This window comes from Jaculus jaculus, chromosome 5 (genome assembly GCF_020740685.1).
Source record: "Jaculus jaculus isolate mJacJac1 chromosome 5, mJacJac1.mat.Y.cur, whole genome shotgun sequence".
Classification (NCBI taxonomy): Eukaryota; Metazoa; Chordata; class Mammalia; order Rodentia; family Dipodidae; genus Jaculus; species Jaculus jaculus.
The window spans coordinates 93,431,456-93,454,411 of NC_059106.1; the positions used below are offsets into that span (position 1 = coordinate 93,431,456).

Here is a 22,956-nt window from a genome sequence, read left to right on the forward strand (position 1 = left end):
CACCGTCAGCTTGGAAGAGGAGCTAAAGAAGGCAAATGCCGCACGAGCACAGTTGGAAACATATAAGCGGCAGGTAAGAAATATGTAAATGTTCAGTGATCAGATCAAAAGTTCAACTTCATTATTTCTTTTAATGCTTTAAGAATGACACAGTGTGGCTGAGGTTGTGGCTCTGTTGGCATAGTACTTAAGGAGCATGCATGAAGCCCTGAGCTTTTTCCCCAGCAGTACTTATGTGGTATTGTGGCACCCATCTGCACTTCCAGCTTGGAAAATGGACATGGAAACTAGAAGTTCGAAGTATACTTTTCTACATATTGTGCTTGAGATCACTGGACTACAGTCTCAAAAGAATATGGGTCATGGGCTAGAGAGATGGCTTAGCGGTTAAGCGCTTGCCTGTGAAGCCTAAGGACCCCGGTTCGAGGCTCGGTTCCCCAGGTCCCACGTGAGCCAGATGCACAAGTGGGTGCACACGTCTGGAGTTTGTTTGCAGAGGCTGGAAGCCCTGGCGCGCCCATTCTCTCTCTCTCCCTCTAACTGTCCTTCTCTCTGTGTCTGTCGCTCTCAAATAAATAAATAATAATAAAAAAGAAATAAAAAAAATTAAAAAAAGAATATGGGTCAGAAGAAGCATTGAATGAGTATATAAGCTATGTACTACTATTGATGAATTTCTTTTTAATTTTTCATTTTAGATTCTATAATTTTAGTTCAAGGATTTTGACTTGACTGCATTTTTTTTTTACTGAGCTTTACATTATATTTAAAATCATTTTGGAGGCTGAAGAGATGGCTTAGTGGTTAAGCGCTACCTGTGAAGCCTAAAACCCCAGTTCAGGCTTGATTCCCCAGGACCCACATTAGCCAGTTGCACAAGGGGGCATATGCGTCTGGAGTTTGTTTTCAGTGGCTTGAGGCCCTGGCTGCCTATTCTCTCTCTTTCTACATGCCTCTTTCTCTCTGTCTTTCTGTCACTCTGAAATAAATAAAAATAAACAAAATTTATTTAAAATTTTTTTTTTTTTGTTTGCTTGAGAGAGAGAGAATGAGAATGCATGAATGGGCATGCCAGGGCCTCTAGCTACTTTAAACAAACTCCAGACGCATGGGCCAACTTGTGCTTCTGACTTTATGTGGGTATTGGAGAATCAAATCCAGGTCCTTAGGCTTTAGGTGCCTTAACCACTGAGCCGTCATCTCTCTAGCCTTTATTATTACATTCTTTTTGAGGTTTTATTGTTTAATAGTGTTTCTGGAATCATTGACAAATTCCTAGATGATGGTAGAGCATATAGCTAAACCTTAAAAATTGTTCTGCCATTTATCAAACAACCTGGAAAAACAGTAGAATAAAGACTGGATTTTATTTTTTAATTTATTTGAATTTATTTAATTATTTGAGTCGTTTGAATTTTATGTTCTTTCATCAATATCCTATTTTCCAAGTACTTAGTATTGGATTATAATTTTATTTTGTTTTTATGTTTATTTATTTACTTGAGAACTAAAGACAGAGAGAGAAAGATGCGGGGGGGGGGGTGAGAATGGGCACACAGGGACTCAACCAATGCAGTTGAACTCCAGATGCGTGCACCCCCTTGTGCATCTGGCTAACATGGGTCCTGGGGAATCAAGCCTCGAACCAGGATCCTTAGGCTTCACAGGCATGTGATTAACCGCTAAGCCATCTCTCCAGCCCAGATTGTAATTTTAGTAAAGACATTATATTTCCAAAGAAGTTGGTTTTTTTTTTTCACTTACACATCTATGAATGTCTTTGAATATTATAAACTGCTTTCCTTTATTTTTTTTTCTAACAAAAGGTTCAGGACCTTCACACTAAGCTTTCCTCTGAATCCAAAAGAGCAGACACGCTAGCATTTGAAATGAAGCGGCTTGAAGAAAAACATGAAGCTTTACTTAAAGAAAAAGAGGTGACCATAAATACATTTGATAAGGACAATGCCATTCTTTCTTTTTAAAAAACTTTTAAACTACCCTTGCTCTAAGAACTGCAATTCCAGTTCTTTTTCTTAAAGTTGAAATTGAAATGGGTTATCTAAAAGAAAGATTTATGAAATAAATTATCAGTTCTTCATTCCTTCTTAAAAGATTTTTGGTTTTGATCAGTGTGTATACTTTGACATAATGATGGATTCATTGTGCTATTTCAGTAGGTGCATACAGTGTGCACTAATGAGATTGAGCCTCCCTTTTTCCACCCCTTGACCCATATTTCCCATATTTACTATCATCTGTTTATGTCAATTTTCTGAGCTTCTACATGAGAGAAAACATGTGGTACCTGTCGTTTGGATTTATTCCACTTAATATCCTCCAATTGCATCTATTTTGCTGTGTTTTGTAAGATTTTATTCATCTTTGTGACTGAATATTCTATTGTGTGTGCATATACACAACACACACACATATATGCACATCACATTTTAATCCATGTACCTCATGATAGGCACCTAGATTGGTTATATATCATAACTATTGTGAATACTGTTACACTAAATATGTGCAGATATGTATTTATATGCTGATTTATTTATTTATATAAATACCCAGAAATGAGAGAAGTAGATCATATGGTAAATCTATCATTAGTTTTTTTGAGCATCCTTCAAACTGCTGTTTCTTTTCCATTCCCATCAAAAGTATATGAGAGCTCTTTTTTCTCCACATCCTCACCAGCATTGGTTATCTTCATTTTAAAATAATTGTCATAACCAGATGGTATCTTATTGCCAAGTAATTTTGAGCATTTTTCCTACATTCCCAGGCATTTGCATTTCTTCTTTGGAGTATTATTCAGATCATTTTTCTTGTTAAGTTTTTGTTCCTTCCATACTCTGAAAATTAATCCTTTATCACATTGGAACCTTGGTGAATATGTTCTTTTTAGTTCATAGGTTGTCTTTTCATTCTCTTGTTTCCTTAGCTGTGCAAAGGGTGTTTTTTGTTTGTTTGTTTGTTTTGTGTTTTTTTTTTGAAGTAGGGTCTTGGTCTAGCCCAGGCTGACCTGGAATTCACTAGGTAGTCTTAGATTGGCCTTGAACTCACAGGGATCTTCCTCCCTTATCCTACCGAGTGCTGGGATTAAAGGCATGCACCACCATGTCCAGCATTGTTTCTTGATACAATATCATTAGTCTCACTTTGCTTTTATTATCTGTGCATTGGAGGTTATATCCAGTTGTCACTACCTGTACCAATATCTTGAAGTGTTTCATCAAAGTTTCTTCTAGCAGTTTCCTATATTCACATTTTGCATTTAACATTTGGTCCGTTTAGAGTTGATGCAAGAGTAAGAGATAGGGGTCAAGTTTCAACCTTCTGAATATGGATACCCAGTTTTCTCAGCAGCACTTATTGCTGTAGTACATATGCTCTTGGCACTTTTAACGAGGATCTTTTGACTATAGATGCCTGGGATCTGTGTTCTGTTCCATACCTCTATGTCTGTTTTTATGTCAGTACTACGCTATTGTGGTTACTATGGTTCTATAGTATGATTTGATATCAAGTATTATTGTGTTTCTAGTGTCGGTCAAAATTACTTTGACTATTCAGTGTTTCTTGTACTTTCAAATAAATTCTAATACTTTTTTAGTTTTTGTGTGGAAAATGTTATTGCTGCTCTTTTGATGGAAATTGCACTGAATATGTAAATCACTTTAGGTAATATGAACATTTTAATAATATTCTATTGAGTCTTTATATAGAAATCTAAGAAAGTATTAGAACTGATAAGTTCAGTAAAGTTATAGGACACAAAATCAACACACAAAGATCCTGATACACCACTAAAATTACTGAGAAAGCAATCATGAAAGGAGTTCCATTTATAATAGGTAGAACTGAATATAAACACTTGGGAATAAAATTTAATTGAGAAAAGTTTAAACCCTTTGCCATGAAAATTACAAAACACCGGTGAAAGAGATTGAGACTCACCACAAAATGGAATGTCTTTTCATGTGCTTGTAGTCGTCACTAAATTTTGTTTGTTTAATTCACAAGTGATATTGAAATAACAAAGCCATGCTCAGAGGTCTTAGTGCATGTAACTCTAGATTGTCAGTCAACCACTTGAAAGCCAGGACTATAGATAACAGTTTCTAAATGGCTTTTTAATATATATATATATATATATATATATGATATATATCATATATATGTATATATAATTTATATACCATGAATTTTACCTCTTTAAAGTATAATTTCCATGTTGTGTTAGCTGACTTCCTCATTGTTATGATAGTACAGAAAATATATATGTGGGATGAAAGATTTTTAGTTCAGTTTCAAAAGTTATAGTCCATAGTGATCTACTGTACTATTTCTCAGCCTGTGGTAAGGCAAAACATCATGGGGGAAAGAGCATGTGGAGGAAGAGACTGTTCAACTCATAGTGAACAAAATGTAAAGAGAAGTCACATAGGAAAGGAGCAGGACAAGATATACATCCCCAAGGACATTCACCTCCATCGTGGTTTGCTTCTTCTAGCTCTTCTAGCTTGGCTCCACCTTCTCCTTTTCTTGCTTTCTTTCTCAATAATGTCATTGTATGACTCAAGGGATTAATTGGTCCTTTAGGTCAGAGCTTTCATGATCTAATCATCTCTAAAAATGCCATCTCAAACACACACAGAGGTGTACATTACTAGTGTTCTTGGCATTTCTCAGTTCAATTTTGATTCGATTATCAAAAGTAATCATCACATGTGGTTCTTAGTATATTCACAGAATTGGGGTACAATTAACCTAATCATGTTTTAGAACACTGCTCATAATTCCAAAAGGAAACCCTATGGCCATTAGCAGTGACTCTGGTCCCCTTGCCCTCAGGCTTAGCAACTGTTTATTTACTTATCTCTTGGAATTTACCTGGCCTATCTAGCATGTAAAATAATGTACTTAATACAACTTGTGAATGCCTCTTTCAAGGTCACCTCTGTTATAGCATGTGCTTCATTTAGGTAAGCAGTACTCCCTCCACTGTGTTGATATTTTGTTATCCATTCAACAGTTTTTGGATATTGGGCTATTTTCACCTTTGGGTTATTTTGAATAATGCTGATGCATTTATGTGCACGCTTTTGTATGGGCATATTTTCATTTGAATACATCCTTATGAATGGCATTATGATGTCATATAGTGACTTTTAAACTTTCAGTCCTTGCACAGTTTCGGTCATTTTGATTTTTTTAGCTATTGAAATAAAACATGTCATTGTGGTGGTTATTTGTATTTCACTAATGACTAAGGATATTGAACAAGTTTTATGTAGCTAATGGTCATTTGCATAGTACTCCTTACTAAAGTACTCTTCAGATCTTTGCCTTTGTTTTACTTAGGTTATTTGGCCATGCATTGTTGAGTTATAGGATATTTCTGTATCCTGAATGTACATCCCTTGTCAGATTGATGATTTGTACGTTTCCCATAGGGCTTTGTGTTTTTTTCTCTCACTATTGGGTGGTTATTATTTTTCAGCAAAAGTTTTCCCATTTAATTAAGTTACACTTATCCTCTTTGGGTGACTTGTGTTTTCTTTTAAGAGTTTAATAGCTTTAGCTCTTCTATTTATTTAATCTGTACTCCATTTTATATATGGTGTAAGGCAAGTATTGATTCTGTTGTAGGTTAATATCCATTTGTTGACAAGACACTTATTTCTCCATTGAAATAGGCTTGTTACCCTTGTACAGACCTGTTGACTATGATACTGTGTACATGTCATTATACTTTTGTGAAAACTCACAATATGTAAAACAGTGCAAACCCTAATTTAAACAATGGACCTTTTACTAAAAAAATGCACCAATACTGGCACTTTGGTTTTAACAGATCAACCCACTATGCAAGATATTAATAATATGGAAACCAGCAGTGAAAGGTGATGAAATACATAGTAATTTGGTGCTTTCTGATTACTTTTTCATTAAATCTTACTCAAAAGACTTTATTCCTTAAAATTACTAAAAATTATAAATATTGTGTCCTTGTAGTTTTTTTTTTTTAACATGGATCTGCATGTCTCACCATGTCCTAATACCATACTGTCAAACATGACTATAGCTTTGTAGTGGTTTTAAAATCAGAAGGGATGAGTTCTCTTAATTTTTAAATTTTTTTCAATAAGTTTCTTTTTTTTCTTATATTTGACAAAAATGTGGCTAAGATATTGATAGAAATTGCTATAATTTGTAGATCACTTTAAAAGCACTGATATATTAAGTTTTAATTATTGATATAGGCTGCACATCAAAGTATATCTCTTAGGTCTTTGGAGTCAACAATGTTTTTAATTTTCAACATTTAAAGACGTGTACCTAGCTGAGTATAGTGGTTCACACTTGGGAGACTGAGATAGTAATGATGAGAGATTCTTGAGTTCTTAGTGAAATTAGAATCCTAACCCTTATCCTTATCCACTTTCAGCAAAGAATTGAACAACATAGATAGAAGGGAAAATAAGTAAAGATTTAAGGAAGAATGTAAGTAAGAGGACAAAGGAATGCTTCCAAGCTGCGTAGCTACAAAGGGTCCTGAGCAGGTTTCCCCATGGCAGCCTGATGTGGGCTTTTTTTTTTTTTTTAAATAACCTTAGAAATGTAGAAAAGAGACATTTAATTGGGATATGTCTCCTGGTCAGATTCAGGTGCATAGTGAAGATCCCGATTGGTTGATGGGCACTCAGAAAAGGAAAGGTGCTTAGGCTTGGAAAGGGGTCCACCAACCTGGGAGTGAGTGGAACACTGGTTTGGGGAAAGTCTAGAAAAACTTTAAGGTCAGGGATTGGGAAGTTGCTGTGAGTAGCCATTTTCTAATCCAGCCATGATTGGTTGGCATTTATAGCATCCATGTTTTTATTTGGGCCTCTGTCCTTGACTACCTACCTATAAAAAGTCTTCTGTGTTCCTATTTTCTGTCAGGAAGATCACCATGATTTTAAGGCCATCCTCATCTACACAGTTTTAGTAAAGCCTGGGTTAGAGTTGAGACCTTGCCTCAAAAATAGAAATTAAAAAAAAAAAAAAACATTTGCAGCCTTAAAAATTTTATTTCTAAATATTTCATTCTTTTGCTATTGCAAAAATTGTTTCTGTTTTACTTTTGATTTTTTTTCATTGCTTATATATAGAAAGATAAAATTGCTACCTGTACGGTTGATCTTATATTTATTGAATTTTGTTTGTTCTCATTGCTTTCTGGATTGCTGAGAATATTCTTTTTGTAAAATCCAAACATGTGCAAGTAGAATTGGTTTAAATTATTCCTTTGCAATGAAGATGTCATTTTAAAATTTAATTATAATTGGCCAACAAATTTAATTACATTGGTCAATGATGAATAGAAAGGGCATGGTGGGAGCAGCCCTCCTCTTTTAGACCCTGTTCTTAGGTGGAAAGCATTGAGGCTTTCACCAACATGAACGCTATTTGTTGTGGTGTGTTTTGTATGGTTGCTTTTGGGGGTTGATTGTTACTGTTTTGGGGGCCCTACATCAAGTTGAAATAGCACCTAGTTTATCACATGTGGTTATTATAAAAGGACTTTGTCATATGTGTTTTCTGAGTCAGTAAGATGCATGGTATAATAAGGCATTTTACATTGAATAATTTTTGGATGTTAAAGCAATCTTCATTCCTGAGCAAATTACACTTGGTCATAATATCTAATCCTTTCATATGTTTGGGTTTTTTTAATTCAATTTGATGGCATTTTGTAGAGTACTTTTTGTTGTACCTTGTAAGGAATATTGGCTTGTTTTCTTACAGGTCATTGCCTGGCTTTCTTCTCAAAACAATAGTAGCTTAAGAGATTGTGCTGGGAAATTTTCTGCTTTTTTGTCTTGGTAAAGTTTGTGAAAATAACTATTGTTCTTTAAATGTTTGGTTGAGTTAACAAGTAATACTTCTGTACCTGAGCTTCTAGATGTAGTTATTAAATCTCCAGTTCAGTATTTTTAGTTGACACAGATCCATTCAAATATCCATCATCTTGAGCTAATTATTTGTTTCTTTATTGAACTTTACCAATTTAATCTGTTATCTATCACATTAATATACCATTGTTTGTAGTTATTTCTTATAATCTTTTTTTCTTTTATAAGAAAAAATATGATGCTTTTAGCTATTATAACTTCCAAGTTTTATAACTTGAATTTCTCTCCTTTGTTTTGGCTAGGTTAAGTAAAATTTTCCTATTTATTTTAATTTAAAAAATATTTTTATTTGTGAGAGAGCATGCCATGACCTCTTGCCATTGCTACGAACTCTAGATATATGTGCCACTTTGTGCATCTGGGTTTGGGAACAAGTACCTTTAACTGCTGTGACATCTCTCCAGACCCTATTTTTAATGGTTTTCAATGAACCAACTTGGAGTTTGAGTTTTCACTATTTTTTCTGTTCTCTATTCCATTTATGTTTACTTTCATCTTTCAAAATTCCATGGTAGGGCTAGTGAGATGGCTTAGCAGTTAAGAAGCTTGCCTGAAAAGCTTAAGGACCCAGGTTCAATTCTCCTGGTATCACATGAGCCAGATGCACGTGGTGGCACATGTGTATGGAGTTTGTTTGCAGTGGCGAGAGGCCCTAGTATGCCCATTCTCTCACTCTTCTCTCTCTGTCTCAAATAAGTAAATAAATAAAATTTTAAAAATCCCTTGGTAAACAACACACATTCAATTATATGTGTTTTTCTTATGATAGAAAGTTATGCTATTGATTTGAGATTTGTCTTCATTTAAAGTGTAGATACTTATATCTATAAATTTTTTGCTGCATCCGTAAAGTTGGACCCATTTGTATTTTTATTTAATGGCTTATTTTTAATTTCCCTCATGATTTCTTCTTTGATTTATACTTGGAGTGACATTTCAGTTTTCATGACTATCTCAGTGACTATCTCTGGTTGCCTTCCAAATTATTGTTTCTCATTTAATTTTGTAGGATCAGAAAACAAACTATTTGTGACTTTAATTCTTTCATAGTTACTAAAGGAGCTGGTGTGGTTTGAATGTAAAAATGTCCCTCACAGACTCTCATGTTTGAAGAGTTGGGCCCCTGCTGTCATCATTGTTGGGGAAGGTTATGGAACCTTTAGGAAGTGGAGAGTTGATAGAGGATGAGGGTCATTGGGGATAGGCCTTGAGGATCTATATAGTTGGTCCCCATTTTCCTTATGCTCTCTGCTCCCTGTCTAATTAATGGGTCAGTCCCTTGTACTTTAAATGTGCTGGCATAAGCAGCTGATGTGAAGCCTGGTTGGAGGAAGTTTATTACCTGAGGTGTGTTCTTGGGAGCTAGATCTTGCCCTGGCTCCTTCTGTATTATCTTTTCTCTGCTTTCTGGATTAGATTGATAAAAATGACCATTGTTGGGCTAGAAGGATTGCTTAGTGTTTAAGGCGTTTGCCTGCAAAGCCAAAGGACCCAGGTTTAATTCCCCAGGACCCATGTAAGCCAGATGCACAAGGTGGCGCATGCATCTAGAGTTGATTTACAGTGTCTGGAGGGACTGGTGTGCTGTTCTCTCTTTCTTTCTCTTTGATTCTCTCAAATAAATAACTTTAATTTTTTTTAATGACCAATGTTATACTTATTGGAAGTTCCATTCATGTAAAAAATCATTTTTTGGTCTCCTCTTAAGATTATTTCTTCTTGACACTTAGTACTTTGGCTGTGATATATATAGGCATGGAAGTCTTTGAGTTTCTCTATTTTGAGTTCAGTGAGCTTATTGGACTTTCAGGTGCTTTTTTTTCCATAAAATTTGGAAAATCTTAAACCAATATTTCTTAAATACTTTTTTCTTCTTTTCTCCTCTACTTCTATGTTTCCATTTGTATATGCTATTAACTTTTCTTAGTGTTCCACAGGATTCTAAGAATCCATTTTTAATTCTTTAAAATTTTGTTCTTCAGAGTGGATAATGTAAAGTAACATATTTTCAAGTTCTTTGACCTTCTGAATTCACCTAAGGAATGTTTCACTTACTATGCTTTTCAGCTTCTGCCTTTCTAATTCTATTGTTTCATATATATAACTTTTTACTTATTATTCTTATATCTCACATAGCATTTCTCTAGTGAATCCATTCTCTAGCCTACCTCATTGACTGTTTCTGTTGACTCATTTTTCCCATTGTGAATAGCATATTCTTTTTGTGTATGTTTTATGTTTGTGTTGGAAATCCAACATATAATTTAGTTTTTCAGATTTGGAAATCATATATCTTCCATCTTCATAGCTTATTGTTTATTTTGTTTTTGTTTTAAGGATATTTTGGAATAATTCTGTAAAGCTTGTATTCTTTGTAATGTGTAGTCATTGAAGTCTTTGCTCCATTAGTATTGTGGTTCATGTTTGGTCTGATATTACCATAGATGCCCCAACCATTATCTCTCATAGTCTTTTCCAAAGGACTCATGGTGTGTATTGGAAAGTACATTCAGTGCCCACATAGTTTAAAATTCAACTTTGCCTTTATTTTTTGCTGTATAGGGCCTCAAGTTCACCCATTGCTGATGAGACATTAGGGTTCTTCCTTTCAGGTATTTTCTGAGCATGTGTATAGCTCTGCACACAGATTGCCTCAAGTCTATACACAGACCTTTTCATCTCCTGGGCATTCTATTCCTTACACCTTCCTTGCCAACTTTAGGCTAGGCTCTTATTTGTTGCTTATTTATATGACAGCCTTTGGCAGCTGTGGTAATAAATCTCTGATGGTAGTTGTTGTTATACCTTGAGATACAGCTTTTCCTGCAGGCAAGGATATGAAGCTAGCCAAATAATAAAAAGCTCTGCAAATTGAACTTCTTTGAGAGTTGTAGGACAGGTCAGATAGGTACATTTCTTTAAATAATGAAAATCCCTGAAAATTGGACTTCTTTTGGGAGTTATAGGACAGATCAAATAAGGACAGTTCTTAATTTTAAAAGAGGAACTTCCTGTCTAGTCTGCCTCTTCTGGTAGCTACAGCTCTTGGCTGTCACAACCACAGTGGTTGAAAGGCTGCTGATTTTCAGAGCTGGGGAAACAAAATAGCTGAAAGCAACTTCGAAGAACAAGACACTCCAAGTTCGAAAGCAACTTGAATAAATACTCCTTGTGTTATTCTAGGCCTTTGATTTATTTCCAGAATTCTGTAAGAGGTGGTAAATGCATGCTTTCTGGTGTTTGCAATCATGGAGGCACAGATTTAAAGAGATCCTCATGCTTGCCCCTAGTTTCAGTAAGGCTCAGAGTTCCTTAAGGTATCAGTTTCCAATTTGCAGTTGGACTGACTTGAACAACATACTGGACTTCAAAAGAATTGTGTTTATTGTCTTAGAACACACCATTATAGTTTATATTCAAAACACTTTTCAGGCTCTTGGACCATGAATTAATTGTGAGAATTTTATTCAGAATACAGATGTTTGTCATATGTGTAGCTGTAAAATAAGTACTCAGTGATATGAGGTAAAAGTTTATTTTCTGAAGATGGTGTTCCCTTAACTATGCCTCACCTTATGGGGAAGGAAAGGCAAGACCTTTAAAGTTCATAGGGGTTTTTAGGGGTTTTCAGATTGTTGTAGACCTCCAGTGGGAGGGCATGGAGGAGCAAAGTAGGGAATCTGTTGATTCCCATGATCTCTGGTAGCTCGCCAGACCCCCAGACCCCCACAAACAGCCGTCCTAGCCACAAGCTCCTCGCAGACCCAGCAGCAGGCTAGCATTTCCCCCCTCCATAGGCTTTTCCACCACCAGCAAGCTCCATACCAAAGGCCTTCCCACTCATTGCCAATCTAACCCAACCCCCCCGGCCCCACCCATGCGGTCCCAGGCCAGCAGGCTAGCTTTCTCCCTTTCTGTGCTTTCCCACCACCCTAGAGCTCCACACATGAAGGCCATCCCAGAGATCCTAAATCAATAACCAAACCATCACCTAAAGGCACTGGAAAAGCAAAAAGAATCCAACCCAAAAAGCTCCAGATAGAAAGAAATAATTAAGATCAGAGCAGAAATTAATGACTTGGAAACTAAGAAAACAATTGAAAATCGATGAAACAACAAGCTGTTTCTTTGAAAAAACTAAACAAGATTGATAAACCCCCTGGGCAATATGATCAAGCAAAAAAAGAAATGCTTCAAAGTAATAAAATCAGAAATTAAAAAGAAGAGATCACAATAGACATAAGTGAAATTGGGAGAATCATCAGGATTTATTGCATAAACCTGTGCTCCATAAAACTGGATAATATGAAGGAAATGGATGAATTTCTGGACAAATACCACCTACCAAAGCTAAACTCAGAGCAGATGAATCTCCTAAAGAATCTTATCACACTCTTTAAAATTGAAAAGGTAATCAAAAACCTCCCCCAAAAGAAGAGTCCAGGACCAGATGCTTCTCAGCTGATTTCTATCTGACCCTCATGAAAGAACTGAAACCAATTTTTCTCAAAAAATTGTGCTATACAATTAGAGAACAGGGAAAGCTCCCAACTCCTATGAAGCTACCATCATCACCCTAATACCAAAACGAGACAAAGATGACACAAGAAAACTATACGCATATTTCCCTGATGAACTCAGACACAAAGATCCTGAACAAAAACTTAGCAAACCAAATTCAACAACACATAAATCCATTATACACCTTGATCAAGTAGGCTTCATCTCAGGATGCAGGGGTGGTTCAACATACAGAAATATGTCAATGTAATACACCACATAATTAACCTTAAACACAAAAGACACATGATCATTTCCATGGATGTAGAAAAGGCCTTTGAAAAATACATCACCTCATGATCATTGGAGAGAATACACATGGATGGTCTATATCTCAGCATAAAAAAAGGCTATAAATAAAGTTCCTAAAGCCCAAACAATATTTAATGGGGAGAGACTGGAGGATTACTCTCGTGCACTGCCAGGCACAGGCTGGAGCTTTTAGGAGAGGGACCTGAACTTCCAGGCAAGGCTGAGGACCCCTGGGCTACAGGAGGCCACTCCCTCTCCAAGCCCAGCATACCTGAATTTAGGCTGTGCCCATGAGCCCTTTAACCTTTGGCCAGTTGCCTAGGAAACCCCTTATCAGCCAGCACCTTCATAGCCCATCCCCCTGAGATCCTAGATCACCTACTCCCCCATCCCCCACCATTGCCTACATGCTAGAATAAATGTTCCCATAGGAATCTCCTTAGGATCCTCCCCCTACCCTCAGATGCATATAAGCCCATTTCCCTGAAAATAAATCAAGAGAGCTGTTCACACTGAAACTCCTCCTGGAAGTCTTGTACTTTCATACGCGCACCACCCTGGCTGCCTAGGTGCCTCTTCAGTTTGGGTGGGGGGTGTGACTGGCCTCGGAGCAAGAACCCAGGAACCACAGAATTCCCATTGAGATCAGGAACAAGACAGGGGTGTCTACTCTCACCTCTGCTCTTCAAGATAGTACTGGAAGTTCTAGCTCAAGCAATAAGACAGGAGAAAGAAATAAAATGGATAAAAGTTGGAAATGAAGACATTAAGTCAGCTCTATTTGCAGACTACATGATTCTATATAAGAGACATGAGAACCTCCATCTCAAAACTCTTAAAGATGATTAACTCCTTCAGTGAAATAACAGGGTACAAAATCAGTGCACAAAAACCAGTAGCCTTAAGCCGGTTGTGGTGGCACATGTCTTTAATCCCAGCACTAGGGAGGCAGAGGTAGGAGGAGTTCGAGGCCACCCTGAGACTACATAGTTAATTCCAGGTCAGCCTGGAACAGAGTGAGACCCTACCTTGAAAAACAAAACAACAACAAAAAAAATCAGTAGCCTTTCTATATGCAAAAGAAAGATATGGAGAAAGAAGCAACATTGTCCCATTTTCAATAGCAACAACAACAACAAAATAAAATACCTTGGAGTAACACTAACCAAGGATGTGGAAGACCTATACAATGAAAACATAAAAACACTCAGGAAAGAAACTGAGGAAGACTTTAGGAAATGGGAAGTCCTCCTATGTTCCTGGATAGGCAGAATTAACATTGTGAAAATTGCAATCTTACCAAATGCAATGTGCAGATTTAATGCAATACCAATAAAAGTCCCACTATTTTTCTTCATAGAGATAGAAAAAATGATCTCAAAATTCATATAGAATGACAGAAGGCCTCAGATATCCAAGCATATCCTCAGCAAAAGAAACACCTCTGGAGGATCACCATACCAATCTAAAGATATAAAGCCATAATAATAAAAACAACATGGTTCTGGCATAAAAACAGGATTATAGATCAATGGAACAAAATTGAAGACCTGGACTTTGGGTCAAGTAACTACAGCTACTTGGTATTTGACAAAGGCCCTAACAGTATAGACTGTTAAAAGGACAGTATCTTTAACAAATGGTACTGGACAAACTGGATAACCATATGCAGTAAAATGAAACTTGATTAACAGATCTTGCCATGCACAAAAATCAAGTCCAAATGGATCAGAGACCTCAATATAAGACCAGAAGCTCTGCTACTACTGGAAGAAAAAAATAGGGGGAATTTTCCATGATGTAGGAATGGGAAAAGGCTTCCTGAACAAACCCCCAGTAGCTCAGGAAATTAAACAATCACTCAACCATTGCTGTCTTATGAAGCTGAAAATTTTTGTCACAGACAAACATACAATAAGCAGAGCCAATAGATTACCCACAAAATGGAAGAAAAAATTTTTCAAGGCCTAGCTTCTTGAATCTACAAAGAACTCAAAAACCAAAACAATAAAAAGTCAACCCACTCACCAACTAGGACAGAGAACTGTATAGGGAGTTCTCAGAAGAAAAAATACAAATAGCAAACACACACTTAAAATGTTCATCATCCCTAATCAGGGAAATGCAAATTAAAACAACTATGAGATTCTACCTGACCCCAATAAGGGTAGCAAACATTAAAAAATCAAATGAAAATAAATGCTGACAAGGTTGTGGAAAAATAGAAACCCTCATCCACTGTTGGTGGAATGCAAGATGGTACAACCACTATGGAAAGCATAGTGGAGACTAAAAAGGTTCACTATAGAGTTACCAAGAGACCCAGTTATACTCTAATAAAAGCTCCATGCCTCAGTCCAGAGAGATTTGTTCAACCATGTTTATAGCTGCTCAATTCATAATAGCCAAGACCTGGAATCAACCCAGATGTCTATCATTAGATGAATGGATAACCAATATATGGTATATCTACATGAAGGAATTCTGCACAGCAGTAAGGAAAAATGACACAATGGAATTTGAAGAAAAATAGTCAAACTTAGAACAGATCATTCTCAGTGCACTCACCCAATCACAGAAAGATAATCATTGCATGGTCTCACTCATCTGTGGCATTTAACCTGAAGCTACCCGAGATGCTGACATACCTAATAAGCATCTTGAGAACCGGAAAATAGGATGGAATGGAGGGGAGGGTAAAAGTGGGGGAGAGGGACATAAAACTGGACCCAAATGAAAATGGTACCATATAATCCTATATCCTGAAAAGACAGACTAAAAGGTTGAACCTTCATTAGGTTCTTAGAACACCTGAATCACAGGGTCCTGGAGAGGGTATGATGAAGAGTAACCTTATTCTTCTCCTGTTTTATCTCTCTTTTCTCTCTTTCTCTTTTATATTACCTATATTTTCCTTCAGTCTTCTCCCTTGGCGCTGGCCGGTAACTCCCCATACCAGCATTTGATTAATATACACAGTGCACTGTTGATCAGAGAGACCTACAAGGTTTCCCAAAGGAAGAAAGATTTCTGTCAGAGTACTTGATTACCCACCAAAGGTTAATGGTAAGACCTTACTACAAAAGATACCATATGCTGTTGATACATAACTTGGAGTGACCTGGCAGGAGAGAGGAAGAGAGTCAATCCCCAGACACTTTGCTTGTCTAGTGTTAGAAGGTGCTACACGAACGACTAGGGAAAATGACCGACATCTGTCCAAGCAACTTGTGGTCTAAGCTACTCAGCAGCAAACATCCTGACATGATGCTCACACAAGAGCAATGTGGTGCACAGCCATGGTGGGTAACCAACTGCTCTGGATTTGGCTAACAGAAACACTCAATGGAATGGAACCCATAGCTGGAACTGGGAAACAAGTCAGACCCATATACAAAAAATGAGCCTGCTCTCCAATATCAAACTCCTACCAATCTTGGGCTACAAGAAGGTCTACACCTATTAAATTCTCTCTAAAATAATAAAGGTTATCCCATTATCTAGTGCTGACTTTCCTCTCCATTGGAGAATTTTCTTCTCTTTTTCAGATGAACACAGAGCCTTAGGAGAGATCAGCCCGTCGCACCTCACCAGGGCCCCAGCTGAAATCATAGAGTAATTGGGGAAATGAGCAAGAGTGCTACTTTCTTGGTGAACCTGATATCAGCACATGGGTGGAGGAGATAGACACAGAGAACACTCAGCTACTACCAAAACAGATATCCAGGAATACAGAGGCCTCCAAGACCTCATTACTGAAGTAGACCTAAAATGAACCCAACATGGCTCAGGGAAATTCGCAGAAGAGGCAGCAGAAAGATTTTTAGAGCCATAATTTGGAACATTATGCACAGAGACATTGCCTCTTCCCCATAAATGTTGGCTATCCTCACAATGCATGTCCCAAAATCCTCAACAAAGAGGGTCCTTCAAAGGGGGGAGGACAAGGAGGAGGCTAACAATGGTTACCAACATCACTGTATACACACTATGTACATAACTAATTTTAAAAAGTGCATTTTCTTTGGGAAGCTGTGTTTTCCAATTCACATATCCAGGATCCTGTGTACCACTTCTTCACATTAATAAGAAAATGCTATTCTCAACTTTATATTATTCATTATTCAGAGTTCTTTAGCAAGGACTTTTGTATTGGTATTCCCATTTGGAAAGTATTCACACTAAATCCAAAAAGTCTAAACCAAGATATTATAACTAAGAAGTGGAGAAACTCTATCCCCTTCTGAAACCTATTATTTATTTACCTGCCATGTAGTTGTACAGTTGTACTTTCTCAGATAATTGCATTCATTTAGTTAAAGATGAACTAATGGGCAGATCTGAGCCTTGTGTTTTATAAAGGCTATTGTTTATATGAGTTTTGCAAAGAGAAATGAGCTTCTTAAATCTAAAACATTATTATTTAAATTAATTATAATTATCTAACTGTAAGCATATTGAATATTGCTTATGGGCAGGATTCAATACTTTACTGATAAGAATTATTATTTTGTAGAGACTGATAGAGCAGCGTGATACTCTGAAAGAGACTAATGAGGAGCTACGATGTTCGAAAGCACAACAAGATCATCTAAGCCAAACAGGTGAATTGGTTAAACTTTAACTTTCTTAAAAAAGTAATTGTGAACATATCAGTCATATTCCCAATGGGTTATACTCTAATACACCAGTCAGTCTGGTGGTGTGAGCCTCAGGATACTCCTTCCTACCCTGTAGCTCTTACAGTCTTCCTCCTCCCTCTTCAGTAATGCTCCCTGAGCCTTGATAGATGTGTCCTAAGTCTCCTTTAGCGCAGAACTCTGTAGTGCTCTGCCTTTCTGCGTTGATGAATTTTGAGTCTCCTCAGTATCTACTTCCATCTCCTTGGAGGAGGAGATTGTCAGGCTAGTGTTGAGAGCAGCAGTCTAGTGTAAATTGTCACTTTCTCCATAGTGCCTCCTGGGTCCTGGCTGATGTTATATAGATGACTCATCTAGTGCTAGGCTGTTGTCTTTCTTGTCATACTAATGGATCTTAGGTTCGCATTGCTCAGAGGTTGGCTGGGGAGGGAGAGGTAGGCTAAGTTTATTTTTTAATGATTGAAATACTGGTGAAACACTAATATACTTTTTTGTTGCTTAGATACATCTGCAACAAAAAGTTATGAGAATCTTGCTGCTGAAATTATGCCAGTGGAATATAGGTAAATTTCTAAATTTCTTTCTTTTTAAATTGGTAATCTATACTTGATATTAGAAATATTGTTTTGACTGGCCTGGTAGCACACACTTTTATTCCCAGCACTTGGGAGGCAGAAGTAGGAGGATCACTGAGTATACTATTTTAATTTTTTTGTTTTTTATTTATTTGAGAACAACAGAGAGAGAAAGAGGCAGATAGATAGATAGAGAATGGGCACGCCAGGGCCTCTAGCCACTGCAAAGGGACTCCAGACACGTGTGCCCCTTGTGCATCTGGCTAAAGTGGGTCCTGGGGAATCAAGCCTCGAACCGGGGTCCTTAGGCTTGATAGGCAAGTGCTTAACCACAAAGTCTCTCCAGCCCTGAGTATACTACTTTCAATACTGAACCTTTTAAATTAAAAATAATTTATATTTGCATAATAATTATTTGACAATACATAGTAGAATTCTAAATCTATTATCTCTAACAGTTTACTACATGTTTGTTTTGGGGGGGTTAATACTTGTTTTTGAGGTATGAGTTTGTATTGAATATAGTTTTTGTTAAAAGATTACAGAATTATTGATCATATTTTTAAATAACATTCGAGTAGACAAGAAATTTCTTTTTTAAAGAAATATAGTGAATTAAACTTTAAAAATTGAAAAACAAAATTGCTTTTCAACATTAGGGAAGTATTCATTCGACTGCAGCATGAAAACAAGATGCTTCGACTGCAACAGGAAGGGACGGAGAATGAACGTATAGAGGAGCTGCAGGAGCAGCTGGAGCAGAAGCATCGCAGGATGAATGAGCTGGAGACTGAGCAAAGGTGACTGTAATCAGAAATAGTGTGATTTAGTTACTAAAGCTAGAAAATTGCACTCTTTTCAAAGTAATTCTCATTTTCTTGAAGTTGTCTTTCACTACTATAAATTTTATTCCAAGAAATAAGTCTGGTGATTTATTTCAATGCCATTATTACAAAATATGGGGATAATCTATTAATTTTAATAGAAGTGGTTAGCCAAGTTACTTATTCTTGAATTCCACCAAATAGTGTCACAGTTGAAAGACTTAACGGAATAAGTGATGTTTGGCTTCCTCTGCATTTGGGTGCACAGATAGAACACAGATTGTGTAGTCAGTTTGATTTCTACTTCTGCTTTAACTCAGTAACTGTTTCTGAGCAAGTTCATGTTTGCTGTATTCAGCACTGAATCCAGAAAACGTACATGAGGCAAGTAATGAACTTACATGGTGCAACTGAGAAACATAAAGATTAATATAACAATAGTAAAAGTAAATAATACTTACAGAGTGCTGCTTATGTGCCAGACACTTTTCTAGTATTTACTGAGTACTAATTCCTTTACTCCTCATGCTAACTATGAATTAGTGACTATGGTCATGTAATTCACTTTGGTTAAGGAGGTGAAGATTAAGAGAGTTGAAGAAACTCACTGAAGTAGTATAACTTATAAGTTCTGGATTCTGCATTAGAAGCTTTTGTCAGTCTGATCCCTGAGTCTCTTACTTTACCTGCCTTTTATAAATTTCATACTGCTAAATAAGCACATTTAGATATACCTACACAACTTTTTGAGGATCATGCATACTACCCGACATTTGAGACATTTAAATCTTTTCTCAAATTTGTATATAAACTGTTACATCAGCTGTGGGTAAAAGAGGAAGAACATTTTAACTTCTTGAAGAGACTATTCCTACGATCTTGCTGACACTAGAGATAATGTTTCAGCTCTTAGAGAACTGATACAGAATGGTAGATGTGGGAGTAGATAATTCATATGTTAGTGATAATTGCAGCATGGATGTGAAGGGGAAGAAGCTCTTACTGGCAGATTCTAGGGGATAAATATCTTCAGCAGTTTGCAAGAAGGGAGACTGTCAGTTTTACATTAGCTGCTAGGGCCAGTCTGCTCAATTTAATCAGAAGCTTGAGGAAATGTTTGAAAATAATGATATTCTCCCAATTCACTGTGAGATATGAAACAGAAAAAAGTAAGTAATAGTTTCCATTCTTTAAAAATATAACTGTAGGGCTGGAGAGATGGCTTAGTGGTTAAGCACTTGCCTGTGAAGCCTACGGACCCCGGTTCGAGGCTCGGTTCCCCAGGTCCCATGTTAGCCAGATGCACAAGGGGGCGCACACGTCTGGAGTTCGTTTGCAGTGGCTGGAAGCCCTGGCACGCCCATACTCTCTCACTCCCTCTATCTGTCTTTCTCTCTGTGTCTGCTGCTCTCAAATAAATAAATAAAAAATGAACAAAAAATATTTAAATATATATATATATATAAAACTGTAGAAGACTAGGGAGATGGCTCAGTGGTTAAAGGTACTTGCTTACAAAGTCTGCTGGCCAGGGTTCAATTTCTTCGCTATTCATGTAAAGCTAGTCAGGCATTTCTTTGCAGGGTAAGTGATCTTGAATTGTGCAGACACATGCATGTGTGCACACATACACACACACATTAATTACTTAAGATATATAAATAGCTGTAGGAAAATTAAATTGTTTTTATAATTTTTCTACTGGGTGAGAAATGTTACGTTTTTGCCTAAAATTTAAAAATATGTGGGCATAATAAACTTTTAGAGGAAATAAAGGTCTTTTTAAAAAGATATGTATTTAGAAGTAGCCTAATGTTTTACATATTATAGTAGCCACAGATGATTATTTAACATTTGTTATTGATACCAAATTTTTTATATTAAATTACATGAGCACTGTAGCCTAGTGTTTTATGTACTATAGTTAATCACAGGTATTTATTTAATATTTGTTATTGATATCAAACTTCTTTATATTAAATTACACAAACAACTTTATAGATTCCTAACTACTTTTACTTTAAATTCAAGTAAAATTAAATAAATACTGACTCATCTCAATAGGCTGAGCAAAGAGCGCATCCGAGAATTACAGCAACAGATCGAGGACCTCCAGAAGTCTTTACAAGACCATGACTCCAAGTCTGAGGGTGAAAGTGTAAGTAGCATAGAAAGTATGATTCTGTTGTGTCGGAGTTCTCTGTAATAGTTCCTGATACCCATAGTAATCTTGAAATTGAAAGTGCTGCCTTTACCATTGAGAGTACTCTTGAATACCGTATATATCTGCATAACAGATGCACTGATTTTTGCCAGCTTGGTGCCCATTAGATTAATCATATGTATTACAAAATGATTCCTGTCTGTCCTGTTTCAACAGCTACACATAAAATTATGGTAATTCTTCATTAGCGTATGGTACATTTGGAGGCTTTTATAGATCTGCTGGGATTCCAACAAGGTTGGCCTGAAAAACTCCAAATGAGAATAAGCAGCAGTCAGAATTAAGACAACCTCATGCCTGGAAAGTAGAGCCTGGAAAGTAGAACTTAAAGCAAATGATTCCAACTAGAACATCATTCAAGAAATGGATGATGCCCTGAAGGACAGAACATAAATGCAGTTTTGAAGACATGACCCTTTAGTTCTCTCTTTACACACTGACTGAGAGCCTTGGCAGACAGTATGGGGGCTGATTTGAAAAGAGATTAAAGCCAGCCTCAATCTTAATATACTAGCATTTTCCTATAGTTTAATCTCTATATATGAGGGGAAAGGAATATATTTAGTTAAAAATAACTAAAAAGGTGGATCTGGATGCATTAGAGAGGTACCAATTGATTGGAATAGACAGTTGATGGGGGAGGCAACTACAAAGTAAGTAGAGATGAAAAGGAACATTGAAAGGTTTGCATTTCCTTTTTGTCTTTTATGTATTTTACATGATTTTCTCTTTTTTCCCTGGGGGCTTGGAACATAGAAGTTGTCTCATGCATGGCGGCATCTCATATGTGCATATATACGGTATTGTACCTTCTCTACTATAAGTATCTCTAAGCCACAGTAGGGAGTACTTTTAAAATTGGTTCTCTTTGGTTGACTACATTTTGGATTGCTGTGTTTTAAAGATTAAGAAATTATCATTTACTTTATTGGTATCCAAAGTGTATGTCGGGTTATACATTTAAACCTTATAGGAACTCAGTTGATACAGAGCTACTGCTACAATTGTAGTGTAGTTTTGAAAAGTAGAAACTTTATATTTTAAATGTTTTGCCAAAATCCAGCTGCTTCATTTATAATGATAAAATTATATTTTAAAGAATGATCTTAAAATTTATGTACTTAAATCAATAATTCTTTAGATAATGAAATGTTTGGTACTCCTCAATATATCACGCTTATATTTGACATTTTTCTTTAAGTTCAAATTTAGCTTATATTTCAAAAATAGTCTTAAAATTTATTTGTGAGTACACACACTTGTGCACCAGGGCCTCTTGCCACTGCAAAGGAATAGCAAATATATGTAATACTTTTTGTGTCTGGGTTTATATGGGTGCAGGTAAATAAGCCTGGGTTGCTGGTCTTTGTGAGAAAGTGCCTTTAAACATTGAGCTATCTCCTCAGCCCATAGATATAAATTTTAAAAATATTTTTAAAAATTTACATAGTGTACCTTCAGAAGAGATGAAAAGATTTCAATGTCTAGAAAATATACCATTGCCAAGAGAGTCATCTTATAGCAACTTTTTTTTTTTAATTTTTATAGTCCAGCAAACTAAAGCAGAAGTTGGAAGCTCATATGTAAGTAAATTGGATGTTTTATTTCAAATATGAAAGGGCAAAGTTTTAAAAGTTTCTGGAATTAATGTCCATTTCTGACTTGGTAATTGGAAGCACATGTCATGATATTACCTGACTGCTTACCACTGCCCTGAGAGTGAAAAACACATGATGGGCTGCTTAGCCACCTGACTCTCAATTCCTGCACTTTTAAACTGCTACTGTCATTTGAAAGACAGAGCAGACAAGTATTAAAACTAGATGTTGTGGGTGTAAAACGTACAAAATAATTCATTTTACTTACCTAGGAATTGAGGGATCAAGTGGGGAAAACATTTTTACAGTCTACTTT

At 36.4% G+C, this 22,956-nt stretch overlaps 1 protein-coding gene across 1 annotated transcript in view; it reads left to right on the top strand.

Moving 5' to 3' along the window:
- The window catches only part of Hook1 (hook microtubule tethering protein 1), an 81,917-nt gene that overhangs the window by 49,158 nt on the left and 9,803 nt on the right, over positions 1 to 22,956 (top strand). Inside the window, exons 11-17 of the mRNA XM_004663204.3 lie at positions 1 to 73; positions 1,827 to 1,937; positions 17,296 to 17,383; positions 17,922 to 17,982; positions 18,654 to 18,794; positions 20,883 to 20,976; positions 22,591 to 22,625. The exon at positions 1 to 73 is cut by the window's left edge and continues 129 nt beyond it. Of these exons, the coding sequence (XP_004663261.1) occupies positions 1 to 73; positions 1,827 to 1,937; positions 17,296 to 17,383; positions 17,922 to 17,982; positions 18,654 to 18,794; positions 20,883 to 20,976; positions 22,591 to 22,625 (603 nt within the window). The remainder of the gene's footprint in view (positions 74 to 1,826; positions 1,938 to 17,295; positions 17,384 to 17,921; positions 17,983 to 18,653; positions 18,795 to 20,882; positions 20,977 to 22,590; positions 22,626 to 22,956) is intronic.